Consider the following 18,008-nt stretch of genomic DNA (forward strand, 5'->3'; position numbering starts at 1 on the left):
TTCAAGGTTAATCTTTTAATTATTATGAACTGTGATAAAAGTGCAGACAATACTGGAAAAGTTTAGAATGATGGCATTAAAAAAAAACCAGTGAGTGAGAAGAGTTTGGCAAAACATATGGCTGTTTACACCCTGCTTTCATATTTACAAAGAATCCCTGAACTTCTAACATTTCAGTGTACAGCGGTTATGTTAGCATGAAGGGAAGAAAGCGTCACCGTGATGAATGGAACAGCAGACAAATGTATGTGATAATGTGTTTTTCTCTATTTTAATCTTTCTCACTGTTGTGACAGATGACTCATGCAGACAATACAGTTCAGAGCGACAAATGAGGCATGCTTAGTGTATTAAGCAGCAACTTGAAGCTACCATTAAGCTCTCAGCAGGAGAAAAAAGAAAAGGATGACTCCGGATGGCAAGTTTTCCTGAATGCAGTAAAGGAAGTTGCTAATATCCTGCAGCTGGTTGTGTTCGTCATGTGTTTGTGGTACAAACATGGATCATATTTCTTTGTTTTTTGTAAGCAAAACTATTTTATTCCTTTTCTTTTTTCCCCCCTTTTTAAATGTCTGATCCAATAGCTAAATTACATCTACTACACTGCTGAGTACCATTAAAACACCCGAATAAAGTGACTATTTGCTACGACTGTGCTTAATTATATAGCAGCTTTTCAGCTTCACGTTTTCACTGTCATTTGGACAGAATTCCTATTTATCTCATGTCCGGCTCTTTATGTAACCTTGGGGTTCATGCTCTGTCTACAACAAAGGTTCTTATGAAGACAGAAATACAATCTGTGTAAAATGGAAATGGAAATAGAATGCAATGATCTTCAAATCATATATTGTACTAGAAATAAAACACAGGAAACATATCAAATGTTTGACAGAGAAACTGCAAGAAAAATATATAGAAAAATAGTTGCCATCAATATTGAATTTGATGGCAACACAAAAAACTCAAAAATGCTGGTACAGCAGCGCAAAAAGGCTAGAAAAATATGCAGTACTAAAAACAAACAGCTTGAGGAACATTTCGCAACTAATTAAGGTTAATTGGCAACAGGTCAGTTATATGATTGGGTAGAAATAGAGCATCTTAGAGAGGCAGACTTTTATCATTCTGCAAAAAAAACTGACACAAATTATGGGGTGATTTCAGAATAATCTTCTTCAATATAAAACTGTACAGATTTTAAATATCTCACCATCTATAGTACATCAAATATCATCAAAAGTCTCAGAGAATCTGGAGAAATCTTTGTACACGAGAGACAAAGTCTAAGCTCTTCGGGCTCAAAGGCAGCACCTCATTAAAAAGGGAAGGATTCTGTCATAGAAATCCTAGCAAGGAGTCAGGAAGACTTTTCAGACATCACTGTACGTGAACACAGCTCACTGTGCCAACCACAAATAGAGGTTAAAGCTCCATCACCCAAAGAAGAAGCCATATATGATCATGATCGTCAAACATCTGTGTCTTTTCTGGGCCAAAGCTTAAAATGGGCTGAGGCCAAGTGGAACTCTTGAAACTTTAAATTCTTTTCAGAAATCATGGACCCTGCATCCTTTGGACTAGAAGAGTAGATAAACCATCCAGCTTTTTTTTATCAGCACCCATAAAAAAAAGTTTTTTAAAAAAGTAAAAAACTCATCTGCATTAGCATTCATGGAATTCGCAATTTGTCAGCAATGTTCAGATCATGGTATTTTTAGGTCTTGCATATTTTAGCAAGACAATGTTAATCTGCATACTGTGTGTATTTAAAAGCATGGCTTCATAGTAGAAGAGTCATAGTGTGTGAAATGCCCTGCCTGCAGTCCAGTCCTTTCACCATCTGAAAACATGTGGTGCATTATGAAATGAAAAATTCAACAAAGATGATCCAGGACTGCTGAGCTACTAGAATACTAATACAAGAGTGGGAGAATGTTCCAAACGTCTAAAAAAGCTCCTCTCACTTCCCAGATGTTTACAGACTATTGTTAAAAGATGAAAGGGTGCTACACAGCGGTAAACATAGTCCCACTCCAACATTTAAAACATGTTGCTGCCATTAAATTCAAAAAGAGCTAAAATCTTTCTTAAAATGCTGCATTTTCTCAGTTTAAACATTTGGTTTGTTTTCTATGCTCTACTGTGAATAAAATATAGGTTTATGAGATTTGCGGATCATTCCATTTTGTATCTATTGACATTTTTATGCAGTATTACAGCTATTTTATTTTGTACATGGGCACAGACACAAACGCACTCTATAATAACTTCACATCCTCTGGAGCACAGCAGATTATACCAAAGTCTCACAAACCCCAATGCACTTGACCTGTGCCTGCCTGTGATTCTATGTGCGTGCGAGACAGCTGCAACCTTACTGACCTACATAACTTGCTGACATACAGTACATGTTATATACTGTATCACTGTCTAACATCAGCGTCTATCACACAGCTACTCACACACTGCTTTCATGGAACTGCAAATGCTGCAGGAATACACAAAAAAGAAAGAAACTCATAATAAATACAAATAAAAACCTACGGGTCCTCATAAAACATTTAACCTTGTGCAAAACACTTCTGCGTCTCCCTTCCTCACACGTGCACTCACACATTCCTTCTTCCCCATCGTGCCCTAAATAACTCTTGACAGTTTATATTCCCTGTTCAGCCCAAAGGAAACGACATCTATCTCTGGTCCGACGGAAAAATATAATAAAGGTGTTTCCCTGGTTCTTTCTCTCTAAAAAACAAAAAAGGCCATGTCTGTCCAAACAAAGGATACAAAAAAATTGAGAGTTGAATCAGAGTTGAATCACAGATAGCAAATTTGCTTTTATTTTAAAATTTAATTAATACGACCATGAACTGAAACTGTGTGTGTGTGTGTGTGTGTGTGTGTGTGTGTGTGTGTGTGTGTGTGTGTGTGTGTGTGTGTGTGTGTGTGTGTGTGTGTGTGTGTGTGTGATTTTAAAAAGGTAATTTTTGTCAGCTGATCTAAGTTTGAGAGACATTTTCATCTTTTCTAGTGAAACTATTTTCACTGAATTTTGTCAAACAGACCTCTTTCCCACAGTGTGGAATTACCCACTTTCCCCATTTTCACCTCCTAATATTCAGTTTTTCAGCATCTTGGCTGATTTATTTTGTGGTTTGTTTGTGGTCTGTATTTTCCACTGCTGCTGACTGTGGGCTGCCAGTTCTCTCTTCCATTCCAGGCTGTTCTTACTTTCTCCCTTAGTGTACAACCCTTTTTCCATTTATGCATTATTGTATACATAATATATCTAAGTCTGCCGGTTAGAAAAAAATGTCTGAATGTTCACAAAGTTGCTTTTTTCTCTTTTTTTTTTTTCAAACCAATAAAGGTGTTTCTGACCTGATTAATATTTTAAATGGAGCAATGCTGTGAGACTCTATCTAGTGTCTATGTAGTGTAATATACAAAACAGGAAAAACCAAACCTTAAGTGATGCTGATGGAACATTTAATCATCAGTCGAGAAAAGCATTATTTCAAGCAAGCTATAAAGGTAATTTAATCGGAAACGTCGACAGTGCCAGCCCACTTTAGATACACTTCTAAACACCCAAACGTCAGCTTCTTTAAAAGGTTCTTTCTTACAAGCCTCGTTCACCCAGTCACACACACATTCATACAAGCACCTTGCCTAACATTGGCATACAGTCACATGGGATGGGAAAAGAACCACCAATGCTGCAATTGGTAGATGAATCGCTCTGCCTCCTGCTTTACCCGACCTGCATTTGCTATGAATCTGCAAGCCACTGTGCAACCCACCATCACCCCAGTTCTTCTTTTTCATGCCGTTTCTGATTTAATCGATAACATATATATTGCGATTGATGATTGCTTTTTCATGTACTGCCCAGGGCAGCAAATTCCCATAACAGAGCTGTGGCACAAAAGCAAATTAAGTGTACAGAGAAAAATACCCTGGGGCATATCTGTATGTGAATACACAATATGTACCTTCATCCTCATGTCCCGCCCATGTTTCTCTAGCTCTTTTTTCATCTCCTGAGCTCCCAAACAGGCCAGGTTCAGCACCAAATGCTTCCATTCAATTGGCTGGAAGACATGTGGGTCGTGAGGCACGTACAAACCAATCTTCACCTGGTAGAAACAGAAAATGTGTTTAAAGGTTCTTCATTAACTCTTGGACTGCATTTATTTCCCACACCCTTTATCTTCTTCCTTTACCTTCTTTAGTGTGTGCTGGTATCTCTTGTAGGAGTTTTCAAATTCAGCCACCAGTTCTCCGAGAGTCCGATGGGTGAGTGGTTTGTCCATCAGGTCCTGGCGGCGGCTCATACCTAGCGACCCATACCGGCCATTGCAATAGACGCCCAGCACAACATGGTGAAAGCAGTGACCCGAAAACTGGGTCTTAAAGCTGATGGGGAAACGCTCGAGAGACGTCAGCCCATTGGTCAGGTAGCTGATCAACACCGCAGGATTAAGGAAAGACCTGGAAGTTTTTTTGTGGTGTAAAAATATTATTGGGGTAAAATAAATGTCTGCTGTGCTTTTATTGCACCTCTGGAACTGCTCAAAAATTATTTACCTTTGAGTAAAAACCTGAGAGTGAAAGTGTATTTGTTTGAATTTGTCACAGCAGAGGAAGCAAAGCAGCTTGAGTTGTTTGAAATGAGATTCAGTCTGACTCTCAGAAGGCCTATAGTATGAAAATGTCACTGGGTAAATAATGTCTTCTGAACACAGTTTGTGTGCTCATGAGAGTTTGTGCAGCTCCATTGGTCTTACTGAATCTGTCAGGTTCACTGATGTTTTTACATTTATTCAACAAGGAAAACAGGGGCAGAGAGATATGATCTGTCTGGTACAGAGGACACGATAACACACACATCAGATCATATGTCTGCTGATCTTAGTGACTCACCAAGACGTCACAAATGAAGGCAGGATTCGACTGCATGTTCATACCATAAAGACATGTCAGTCCTGTTTTAGGCCATGCCCCAAAACACACCCTTCTTTATCACCTATTTAACTTAGAAACTAAGCTTCGTGCTGTATTAGGTCAAACTCAAGACTGGCTATTAATACTGATGAGGAAGGTTTTTACTGAGGTGACAAATCAAGTGATTGAGGGTTGATTTTCCAATTGAATTCTATATATTAGTTCTGTTTTTGCAATCACAAAAATTTATAGCTACTCGTTATTAGAAGGAAATGCATCCAAAAGATCAGATTTTCAGTAAATTATTGAATCTATATTTAGACAGATCTCATCCTGTGTACTGCACATCTTCATGCTACATGCATCCAACTGTAGCAATCTGTTCTACCATACAGCAACAGAGAAACTTGGAAGATGTCTTTGTGGGCCAGTAGCCAGCCATCTGCTCTATTCTGCCTATGGATGGAAGTCTGCCATTGGTTAGAACACATGTCTGTCACTTCACCAGCCTGGATGCCACAGCACTGCTGTGTTTTCATTAAATATTCACAAAGCAGACCACTGATGACATGCACATACCAATGTATTTCAATGTGTCTCTCTGGCTGTGTGGGGGAGTTTGTGGTTTTAAAGTAGAACACGGATCTAAACAGGGTTGGCTGGACAGTCAAGTAAAGAAACCACTGAACTTCCACAGTCAGCGTGCTGCCCAAGTGACTAAACCTTGGGATGAATGCTTGGACGGTCACACATAGGTTTTATTTGTGCGCAAACATACCACCTGCATTATTCCCCTTAACAAAATAACTTAATCAATTAATAGCACAGTCAAAATAGAGTTAAATGTGTTAAGAATGTGCTTTTGCTTGTATCATATTGATCATATATTGAAATATTATTTTAGGTAGGCACACTGTTTTCGATCCACAGACTCAGATATTGATACACCTTCTTAACTGGTCCACTTGACATCCCTCTCACTTACAAAAAGGATCAGCAAACATCAGTTTATCAAAACAACACAAACCTGGTAATTTCTTTGCTACTTTTAGCAACTTTTTACATCCTTTCAGCAACAAAAGCCTATGGAGTTCACTACTTTGCAGCAAGATCGTGCCTTCCTGGCACAGAACAGAGCTCTCTCTCTGCACTGTTGATTAGATCAGTCAGAGGGCAGCTCTTTCTATCGTCCCATTCTAGTTGTCTTTTTTTTTAAATTTGCAATCATGTAAATAGATATCAAATCACAGCACAGTCACTATCTTTGATTCTTTGAAAATATTTACTGTTTTTACTGTTTGTATTTACTGATTACCAATGAAGCTCAAGAAGCCCCCAAAAACTGATCCTGGGTATCCTGATATAACCGACTGTCACAAAATTAATCTAAACCACAATAGTTCTGACAAGAGATAATTTAAATCAGGGTTGATGATTGTCTTATCCTATTCTAATAACAAATATCATAAAAAATATTTAAACATGTTCATTAGTAAGAAGCTTTTATGAGTGTCATATTTTATTGTGATTCCTTTTCTTCATTGGCAAAAATGAAGAATGATCCACCAATGACAAGAATGCCTGGACGCCAAATGTTTATGTTTGGCATCAGCTTTAACTTCCTCTGACAGATTCCTGCGAGTGTTTCATACACCAACACACCCTGCTGTTTCTTGCTAATGAATGCTTCATTAGACAGGCGTACTTCCTGTGCCAGAGGACATGTGACACTGCTAGCAGTAGCTCCCTGACTGAGACTGCGACTAAAAGAGCACCTATCACTACCTCACACTACTCATCCATCTGTCAATTCTAAAGCAAAAATTAAAACAAACCTCTGTGGATTAGTTTCTCTGCCCCACAGGGATGCTCTAATGCAACAGAAATCCATACTTGTTCTGTTTCTGAAAAGCAGAGGTAACTGAAAAAGCTTAATAATAAATATAAATTCGTTGCAGCAACAATGTTCTGGTTAACTCTCTCACTGTTCCTCTTACCTTTTGCATCCTTTTCCTCTCCAATCCTCTACCCTCCCTTCCTCAAGTTTCTATGTCAGTGCAAAGATTAAAGATAATATTTTAGAAGCATAAAATTCCCTTTACATATATTTTTTCCTTTAATCAAGGATATACTAGGATACTTCCAGCTTTGTGGTCTTTCCTTATTTTAAAACAGTAAAACCTTATATATATATATATATTACATGCTTCATGCTGTTTATATATATATTGTATAATGGCAGATTTTGCTGGATTATTTTGATATTTATAAACAACTAAGTTTTACACTAGGATTCAAGTGGAGGCTGCTTTGTGCTCTAGCCTTACTCTGCAAAGCACCAGTCAGTGATGGCTAATACAATGGGACATGTCACACACACACACACACACACACACACACACACACACACACACACACACACACACACACACACACGCGTATACATGCACGCATGCAAACACATGCATGCACACACACAGAGCTGGTTGGACCCAAGATAAACCCTGCGTATCCTGGAGAGATTTCAGATCACTGATAACGTGGAAGAACAGAGAACCAGAAGCAGACTAAACCCAGACAGACAGCCCCCACCATTACAGACTACAACAGTGGCTACTCATCCCTTTTTCTTGCCTACGTTTCTATCTTGGCTTTCCACTACTTCTCACAGCATGACTCTTTCTCACAAATGAAGTGTTTTGATTGAGTTACCAGGTAGGTTAACGTTGCAGGTAAATGTGTGTGAATGACACTGGGTCATTCTTGTTTCACAATGATCCATACAGATTTTTATGTCTTTTAAGTCACTGTATTTTATGTGTGATAATATTATTTAGGACATTATTTAATACTGATGATCCATTGCGTTAAGACATTTCAAAATCAACTGGTTAGGTTGGTTATGCATTAGCATAACAATAGCTGGAATCCAAGGAAGGCGTGTCTATTAATTGGTGTGGCCTTGGTTGACATTCAAATTACACGTAAACCACTGCAGTCAACAGGTGAGGCCTCATAGCTCAGTGGTTAGAGCACTGGTCTTGTAAACCAGGGGTCGTGAGTTCAATTCTCGCTGGGGCCTGAGAACTTTTCTTTTCCCCCCCCGCTTAAATTATATTTATCAGTCCTGACCTCATAACACAACCAAAGGTGAAACCACACAATTACTGTCTCTTATAGCTCTGAATGTCACTGTGGGGTTCTTTAAAGGGCATGCAGCAAATGGAAAAACAAAACAAACAAAAAAACTAAAACTGCCACTGTCTTATAAATTCTCCTGTCCTATGGTGACCCCCCGCCCCCCAGAGCTCCTACCGTCCCCCCCAGCTCACTCTCTCCCTAAAGCCAGTCTCAATTAAAGTCACTGTCAGCTGTCACCCTTACAGCCCTTGAGGAAAGCAAATATGAAACTAGCACATGCGAAACTGGACCAACAGTTCACAGACGGGGAGGGAAATCTCTCATCTGGTGACACTCAAAAGTCCTAGTTTCCTGACCTGCTGCTTGTATTTGAAAAGTATTTGGTTGCACTGAAACAATTTTAATATATTTTGTTTTGCAAACTAAGCCATTATTTCACAGGTGTGCAAATCCAATCAATCAAATGAATGTTGCAATGCAATGTGGTAGGCTTTATAAAGTGTGGACCGAAATTCAAAAAGAATTCAACTTCTGAAAAATCATCCATCCCTTTTTGCTCTGCTTATCTAATTCAGGGTAAGGGATGAAGCATATCCAAGCTCTGTTGGGGCAACAGGTGGGGTATACACTGGAAAGGCCATACAGAAAGGCCCCAGACTGGATTTAAACACAGGACCATCCAAACCGCCACTGTTCAACATCTGCTGATAGATCAAATAATACTTTGTATCTTTCAGTTTAATGGTTAAAGCTGGTAATATATTTTTTCAATATGGAAAAATGTTACTTTTGACATGTTACTTTGGTCTGATAAACATAATCAATGAAACAAAACAGAAGCAGCACATTTGCTACAACAGTCATTTTAAACAATAACTCTAAATCAAGGATGGTTTAACAGCTGAATGAGGCTGAATTACACTGTTGGGGTCAGCGCCTTAGTGAATTTACCATTTAAAAATAAAATCACTTTATAACATTTTCTTCAAAATGACACACATACTCAGTACAAGTGTATTTCTGTGAAGATAGCCATTTGGGTGTCAACTGGCCTTTGGAACCAAGTAGCCACTAGAGTAACTGCAGTTTTTAAGCACCTCTGCATGGCTTTATTTGGAGTTTAGTGCATGGAAAAGCATTACAGTTCAGCATATCAAAAACAACAACAACAACAAAACAACTGGCAAATCACTTGTGGTAAATAGTCAAAACAAACATTTCCTTTTAGAACAATGATGAAGAACGAGTTCAGATTCTAATTTTGCCATAAGCAAACATGTTTTCAAGGAATTGAAAAAACACTTTCTCAAATCGCAATAGAGAAGGAGTTGCAAAAATAAAGCACTGCTGCTTTCAAATTTAAGCTCTGCTGGATGATACTAAGCTGGTGAGTATTGGGGGGGGGGGGGGGTCGGTTAAACTTTGAAGTGGGCTTGTTGCCAAGCAACACGGCAAGCGCTGGAAAGAGTGGCAATGGTGGGGAGCATTAGGATATTACAGCAGCATGTCTTATTGATTTCACCCACAAATAACAAAATGACCTTTTGGCCCTCTGCTTAGTGTGTGCGTGTGTGTGTGTGTGTGTGTGTGTGTGTGTGTGTGTGTGTGTGTGTGTATATATACAGGAAAGGATACATTCCCAAGATGACGGCCTCGAGGCATTTGATTGGTAAAGACTCCCTGATCATCTCTCTTGCTGTCTCCATTAATCTGAATGGGGAGGAAGATGATGAGACGAGGAAGAGGAAGGAAAGGGAAGGGTTGGAAGCAATACACCTTGCACAGAGACAGCATTGAATTAGACACATGATTTAGGCACTGTGGTAATGTTACATCCCAAAGTCATAATCAAGTAACTCAAGCAACTTAGCTGTTGCTTCCTATTCAAGCCAGCTTTTCATCCAATCAGTAAAGATGATGACAAAAGGGTGATAACAGGACAGTTCTGTTTATATTACTGTGATTGAGTCACAGTGTACAGTTACATGTACTTGCCAAAGCTGCAGTTCACTTACCCACACAGTGGACGGCTCTTCTTGATTTCAAAGAACTGAGTTCCTGTGTGGTTATATCTGATGGAAATGTCAGGGACAACAGCGACTTTACAACACTTCAGTCCTGTGGCTCAACTCCTATTGACATAAGTGATTATGGTGTTTTGATCACTTAAAGTCTATAAGAGCATCCAATGATGTGAGGCACAAGCAGGACTAGCTTCACCTGACAGATAAAAGCTTATACTGTCCTCCCTGTCGTGCTTGTGATAAAGGATACTGCAGAGCCTTCATGAAGTTTTGGACGGCCAACAGCCAGTCTGGGACAGACATGGATGGCTTGAAAGTTGGAATTGAGGGAATTGGATGCTGGAAAGAGAAAAAGAGAGAGCATTAGAGATATTTTTTCCACATCATTTTCAGTAAGTCAACATATGGTAACACTCAGAGCCCCCAAACCACCTTCCGCCATCTTTAAAAAAACCCTGCATTCCTAATGTGCTGTGACTCATTGCATCTCATATAGCTGACACACACCGCTGTTCCTTAAACCAGTCTTCTTTATTTTTAAACAACAAACACCTCATTAGAAACTCACCTCTCTTTATACTCGAGTGCAGTGCATGTCTGACACACAACATGAGCAAGTCTCTAACTCAAGATATTAGGGTCATGTTCTCTGCACCACCTCTACGCCCACAGATACCCACATGGTGAACAGCAACATGTGGTGAAAATGAACTCCCACTGCTGCTTTGGCAGCTGTTTCACCTCAACAAGAACCACTACAAAGAGGAAACAGCGGCTGCAAGTGTGGATACATGAACGGACGCGACCACACCAAGAGAGGGTGAGTCAGGCTGAAATACAGACTGAAGCTTCCTCATACACAGGCAGCCTGCGTGATGTACATATGTGTGTGTGTGTGTGTGTGTGTGTGTGTGTGTGTTTGCGCGTGTTTGTGTGCAGGAAGGGTGAACCATAGCACAAGGCCTATCATTTCCTGTGGGTTTTGCTCCATTCTTTATTGACAGCATAAAAAGGGAAGTGAGAAGGAGGACAACAGAACAACATGGTGACACAGCTCTGCATGTTACAGTGTTTTTGGTCGCTTGTCTTTCGTTTCCATAAAGAAAGATTTAAAAAGAAGGAAGTCAGAAAGGTTTGTTTTACAGTCCCACAGGAGGTATTTCACCTACACGCTTCAGTTGTTGGCCTCGTTCATGTATGATAAACAGACACATTTCTAATTTAATCACTAATGCTGTCACAACAAACAGAGTCACACTGTAACCCAAAACATATTTATAAAATTGCAGCATTATATGTTTTTTTTGAGCCCAAACTTAAAATGATAGAAATGCTAATTTCATTTCTATGTGCAGCCAGCTTCTTGGTAGAAGGCTAAGCTATATGACACAACTAAATTGAAATGATCAAAGGTGATTAACTTCGGACTGGTTCAAGGGTTTATGTGATATGTTATGTGGAACATGCAGTTAAAATTCACATACACACTTTAGTGTATTTATGTTTGGGCCAGTGTAGCCTCAGTGAAACTGAGCTGATGCTATCCTACATCTGACCGTTTCATCTAGGTCCCTTGGTTTGTCCATAATCTACGATGGTTTGACAATTTTGACAGTTAGCCTGATCCCACTCAGTACAGTACTGCTACAGTATACAGGCTACACACACATATGTTTAAACTAATATCTGACAAGGCTCAATTGAAATTGAAATCTATTAAATCTAGCTTAAATGGTTGCCAATTAACTTGTGTTTCCATAGAGACAAAAAAGTCAAATCGACTTTAAAGCAGACGCCAAGCCAGCCAGGCAACCTGTCAGACAGTAAGTCACAGAGCAAATAAAATAATCAGCCAACTGGCCACTCGTACAGTTATTAGGCAAGTCAAAAGTCATTCAGCCCATAAATCAGTCTGCCAGCTGGCCCAAACCAGTAAATAGCAGGTTTTACTACCACATAATCTCTCATGTAGTGAAATCCTCACTAAGGCGTTATGGAGTGGCTACAGCACCTGACACACACACAAACACGTGCGCGCGCACAAACACACTAAAGCGGCTTTCGTCTGGGTCAGGGAGTGAGATGAGTGCTGATCTCTCCGTTATCATCCTCCCCTCTCTCCTTTCCGCTACAGTAAAAGGATGATGGTGACTTGCACAGCTTAATGTCCTTGTGAAGCGTGCGTTAAGCAATCACATTGGACATATATGTACAATATGCAGCACACTCTTATTAACTATAATATACTGTAGACAGCAACACAGTGTCAGGATGCAGTAGCCTTCCCCCTGTCTATTAAGAGTTCAGCTTGGAGAGCATCAGTTCAGAGCCACAGTTAACACTGATAATTAATCTGTCACTGGTTCCTTTCCTGTTTTCCTCCCTCCTCTGTAATCTTGTCCCTTTTCCTCTTTCTTCTCCAACCATCCTTTTGTTATGTTTTTATAGTCATCTCTACTCTACTCTTCTTTTGCCCTTTCTTTCCCATTATATTCGTATCTATCATCTTTTTTCCCCCCTTTCTGTAACGCCCCTCGTTTTTCTCCCTCTTCTCATATGTCATTTTGTCCTCCTTCTGTATCTTCACCAACATGTTTTTTCTCCACCTCTACAGTCCAGAGCCAGCTTTACATCCACCAGGTCTAAACATCATCTGTATCCGTCTCCCCTCTGCTGGGTCTCAAGGACTAACATATCCCATCCAGCAGCACAGACAAAATACAAAGCGACTGGGACACAGAGGAGACAGTATGACTGTCCTGGTTTTTGAATTTTAAATTGTTTGATGGAAATGGGGGATGAGCAGTAAAAGGCAGTATAAGAAAGAAAAGGAGGTGGAAAATAGTAAGAGAACTGCAGAATAATTGCCAAGAGTCAAATTAATTTTATAACTAGTTTTAAGAACAGGCTCAGCTGTTGTTAACAAATTATTAAAGCTGAGCAAGACATGTAAATTTATTTACAATTCCATGCCTTATCTATCCAAGCTTTTTGGGAGTATAAATAAACAGATGAGTGTTTTTGTCTTTAATGTATGCTGGGTAATACTAAGGTGACAGATACTACAGATAGCTGTGTCCTCTACAACCTTTAAAGCACTTTTGCTCTGTGTGATGAAATATTCAAAACAAATAAGCAGGACAGAAAGAGGGAGAGAGACCGATCAAATTTCCTGTTGTCAAGTTATCTTTAGAGCGGGACATCCCAAGGAATGCCTTTTTCTCTGAGCGTGTGTGCAAAAAAGACAGCTGAGACACCAATGATTAATCCTCAGCATAAGACTTCCTTTTTTCATTTGTATGAAAAGTAATGACAGCATTCCCTGAAGGCTTCCACTAGTTCACTGCAGACAGCAGTACTTAACTGTGGCTTGTATCTGCTGCAAGACTATGATAAGCACACACACACACACACACACACACACACACACGCACGCACGCACGCACGCACGCACGCACGCACGCACACACACAGTTTCAGTTTATGGTCATATTAATTAAATTTTAAAATAAAAGCAACTTTGCTATCTGTGATTCAAATCTGATGCACACACACAGTCACCGAATGTATATATTATATATAATGTTCTCCCCCCCCTCCCTTTTGCACAAGTCAGGCTACATTTCACTGTGTGTTATACCTGTATAACTATGCATGTGATGAATAAAGAACCTTGAACCTTCTTGAAGATTACTGCTGCTGTCTGTAATTCTTTGCCTCAGAGCACATCTGTCTGCAGTAATCCTTGTTGGCAGGCGTCCATATGTATCAACGTCCGAGCCAAAACATTTCTACTTGAATTACACACATAGGGATGTCTGTAATTCAGCAGCACTGTTTTACTCTGGACCCTGATATATATTAGGGCTGCCACGATTAGTCGACTAGTCACGATTACGTCGACTATCAAAATCGTCGACGACCAATTTAATAGTTGACGCGTCGTTTGAAGCTTTGTAATATCCCAAAAGACGCAGGAATAAGTAGTAGGATTTAAGAGTGTAATAACGGACTGAAACAGAAGATGGCAGCACTGCATGTACAAGGATGCCAACCGTTAAACCCTGAAGAAGAAGAAGACATCTCATATTTTCAAAAGCGCTCTGACGTTTTCGGAGACGTCTGTTACCCACCAGCTCGATACCTAGCCCAGGTTCAAGGCTCACTAGAGCCCGTGAGAACACCGGACTCCCGGCACATCATTTTCAAACCCACCGCTGTCTTTCGCTACTCAGGTTAAACATGATATACAAGTCACTAAGATAACTTAAAATGTTATTGTTTGGCTTTTTTCGGTATTTTATTTGTTCCTGAGTAAATCAGTTTGGCTGCGATTCAAGTTATAGTTTTTACACAGCTGAATAAACGTCAAGCAGACAACTGACTATCAGAAGTGTGAGATGCTCGAGAATATACTCCGGGGTCCCGTTATATTTTAGATAGCAAGAAGCAGACGGCTGAGTTTATTAAACTTCACCGAAACAATCTGTAAATTTCATTAAAAATTAAACAATCATCTTGTCTTTATTTTTAGTTAGCACATACCTAAAACACTTAAAAGCTGTAAGCTAATGATAGTTATATAAGAGCAGATGCATGCTGGTGCAATAAGCTGTAGGTTTTACGCTCAATGGATGCATGATCTGATTAGTCGACTAATCGCAAAAATAATTGGTGACTAGTCGACTATCAAAATAATCGTTTGTGGCAGCCCTAATATATATAACAGGTCATATTCGCTAAACTATCCCACAAAAATAATATCATTTTGGGAATCTGTCAGCTGCAGATTTTTTTCCTGCTTTCTTGTTGTTATGTCACTTGTTATGTCACTCAGGTCATTCTGCTGGGGCAATGCTAAAAGGTTATAGTTGTACTGTGATCTGTTAAGGCCAACCAAAATAAATAAATCCTATTGTCATTGAAGAGAAACATTTACCCTTAAAAGAATTCCTCCCTGAAAAAAAAACTGAAAAACGTGATGACCAACACTTTGCCAGATGTAGAAAAGTAAAGCAAAAAAGCCATTACACTATGGCTTTTTAATATTTTACATTGGGTTGAGCAGGTCACTGCAGGGGCCATGGTTTTGCATTTCATTGCCCTGTTTTCTCTCTCTGACTTCCCATTTACTCTACTGTCCTGTCAAAAACTGTCCCCTGTCCCTTTCTTTTCACCACTGCTACAAAATCTCCAGGCATCAGAAGATATAACCCCTGCAGACTTCCTGCTTGAGGCTCTGAGCTGCATGAAGTAGACATGTGATTTTGAGTTTGGTTTTAGCCCGGACAACGTTGGCTATACCCAGGAGCTCTTGCATCTCGCCAAAACAACTGGCTCTCCTCCACTGGTGATGTAAACAGACCAGATGAGCGGTATCATTGAGAGTGGAAGGGGATTGGCCTACGTAAGAGGAAGACTGCAGAGCTGTAAGGTTTTTAGGTTGGGTGGTGCAACAGATGAAAAGTCCAAGATAAGCTCATCCTTGGTCCATAAGTCTTGCTTGAGCTTCATCACGTTTTTTTGGAAACTTAAGTAAGCAAGCCATGATGATGATGCTAAACATATGTTCGCAGTGACAAAGGTTAAAAACAACCTGATATCTGTCTGTGGAGCAACACCTTAACTCAGCTTTCTGTATTCTATCTTTCTACAGCTGTTTCTTAGATTTATAGTGCACATATTATTTATTAATGCACTTTGCTCTACTATCTACTCTCTTAATCGTACCTTTTACTCTTCTTTAACTTAACCCAATTTTTCTTTTCTTTTTTAAAAATCTGTTGCATACATAAGTTGTTTTTCTGGCAGTATAAGACCCTCACTATGTACCTGGAGGACTTTTACTTAATGTTGTTTATTGTAGATTGTATTTTATTCTTTATCCTGCTGCTGTAACACAACAATTTCCCTTGTGGGATCAGTAAAGTAAAGATTAACCCATCTCTCTAAACAGATTAAAATCTATAGTGCAGTATTTATTAAAGTCAGTCAAGTGTATAAGAGTAAGGACCAAAATCCAGTCCATAAAGCACAAATTAAAGCTAGGAGAAAGGCAGTCAAAGTCTTGTGATTTAAAATAGTGAGCAGGAACCAGAAGAATCGAAATCCAAATAAAAATCAACATGTCTGCACTTTTGAAACAATGGCTGGTTGTCTCTTAGGAACCAAATTTCACCTGATTTTAGACTCTAATCAGAAGTAAATTGGTTAGTGTGATTTAGTGAATGGTTGCAAATAAGCTGTATTCAATCTGTTGTAATAGCCTGAGAAGATTAATTGCCATCGTTCAGCCAAGTGTACATGTAAAGACTGGGACTTTTTAGAGGCCACGGCTACCCGACCAGATTTAGCCCAGAAAACCAGGTCCATGGATATTGGGTGCTTCGGGGAAAGAGAGTGCAAAGGAAATGAAAAACAAATGTATCCTTCCCCTCGACTGACAGCATCTGTACAGTTAGATTTAGCTCATGTTCCACTGACCAGTAACCAAGCCTCAGATGTAGCACAACAGAACACACAGCAGGACATGAAAACAGACTCATGCTTCAACCTGTCACGCTGTGCTTTTAGGGCTTACCGAAATGTTTCAGATAAAATTAGTGAAAATTTAAAACCCTCAGGAAAAATTGCAAAGTGAGCACTGGCTGTAATTATGGTGTAGTTTACAAGGCTTGCAACTTTTGGAGACACTATATCCTGAATCAAATCATTTCTTTCAAGCTTTGGTTGTAAAACAGATCTTTGCTCTGTAGAGTTCTCGTTTGTTTTGTTTCCCCATCAAAAACCCTTCAGGCAGTCCAGTTGGTATTCAGAGATTATCCACCACCCAGATTGTATTAGAGGGATTATTTGGGTGCTGTGGTATGGTGTTAGGACACAGAGAATGGTGACAAGGATTCTGGTCATAGACTGTAATACTGACCTATATTTTAAAAAGCATGTCAAGCTACCACATGTTGCACTATCTTTACAAAGTTATATCGTGGCTAATGATGTTCCTCTCACCATTTGTCTTACTGTCATACGACAAATGGTTTATAAAATGTAAATTTATATAAATTATAAATTTACATTTTATAAACAGCAGCTGTTAGAAATGTCACATTAACAGAGACTACCAAATTCAGATTACACTATATGACGATAATATGCTAATTAATAAGTTAATTAAACATTTTTGGCTTTCACTGTCGGTCCTATTAGGGAAGCAAAACCATTTTCACTCTCATGTCTTCTCCTTGTTCTCTTTCCCCACCTTAAAGCACAGTTAACCCACCTTGGTTAGTTGTGACTGTATCTGTGGTAACCACCCGTTTTACACCTTATAGACACACACACACATACACATACTAGAAGGAGTATCAGGTTACAATAATGGATTGGATTTATATAGCGCTTTTCAAGGCACCTAAAGCGCTTTACAATCCCACTATTCATTCACTCTCACATTCACACACTGATGCAGGCAAACCACAGTTGTAGCCACAGCTGCCCTGGGGCAGGCCGACAGAAGCGAGGCTGCCATATCGCGCCATCGGCCCCTCTGGCCAACACCAGTAGGCGGTAGGGTAAAGTGTCTTGCCCAAGGACACAACGACCAGGACAGAGAGAGCAGGGGGATCGAAGCAGCAACCTTCCGGTTAGAGATGAGCTTCCCAATCCCCTGAGCCACGGTCGCCCCACGGGGCCAGGTTACATATCAACAAAGTTACAATGGAAACCAACTGACAATGGAGATACCTACATAAAGCACCAACACAAGACATTACAATAGACAGAGACAGGAATCGAAATCCATGGAAACAAATAACAAAAATGGTAGATGAAGTATAACTTACACAGCTGATGGGTTTTTTTTATTATATTTGTAAATCAGATTTAAGTGGTGAT

At 39.6% G+C, this 18,008-nt stretch overlaps 1 protein-coding gene and 1 non-coding gene across 7 annotated transcripts in view; one reads left to right on the forward strand and one right to left on the reverse strand.

Moving 5' to 3' along the window:
* Positions 1–18,008, reverse strand: part of vash2 (vasohibin 2) — a 28,790-nt gene that overhangs the window by 6,112 nt on the left and 4,670 nt on the right. For 4 of the 6 annotated variants that reach the window (XM_026142576.1, XM_026142578.1, XM_026142579.1 and 1 more), the window contains exons 3-7: positions 10,366–10,454; positions 10,107–10,163; positions 9,727–9,867; positions 4,230–4,467; positions 3,999–4,142 (exon numbers count right to left, since the gene is read on the reverse strand). In XM_026142576.1, the coding sequence (XP_025998361.1) occupies positions 3,999–4,142; positions 4,230–4,467; positions 9,727–9,867; positions 10,107–10,163; positions 10,366–10,454 (669 nt within the window). The remainder of the gene's footprint in view (positions 1–3,998; positions 4,143–4,229; positions 4,468–9,726; positions 9,868–10,106; positions 10,164–10,365; positions 10,455–18,008) is intronic. The other 2 variants (XM_026142580.1, XM_026142581.1) reach the window with 1 other exon arrangement.
* Positions 7,960–8,032, forward strand: trnat-ugu (transfer RNA threonine (anticodon UGU)). Its single transcript has one exon. It is a non-coding gene; the product is annotated as a tRNA-Thr (tRNA).

Source organism: Astatotilapia calliptera, chromosome 15 (assembly GCF_900246225.1).
Source record: "Astatotilapia calliptera chromosome 15, fAstCal1.2, whole genome shotgun sequence".
In the NCBI taxonomy this organism is placed as follows: Eukaryota; Metazoa; Chordata; class Actinopteri; order Cichliformes; family Cichlidae; genus Astatotilapia; species Astatotilapia calliptera.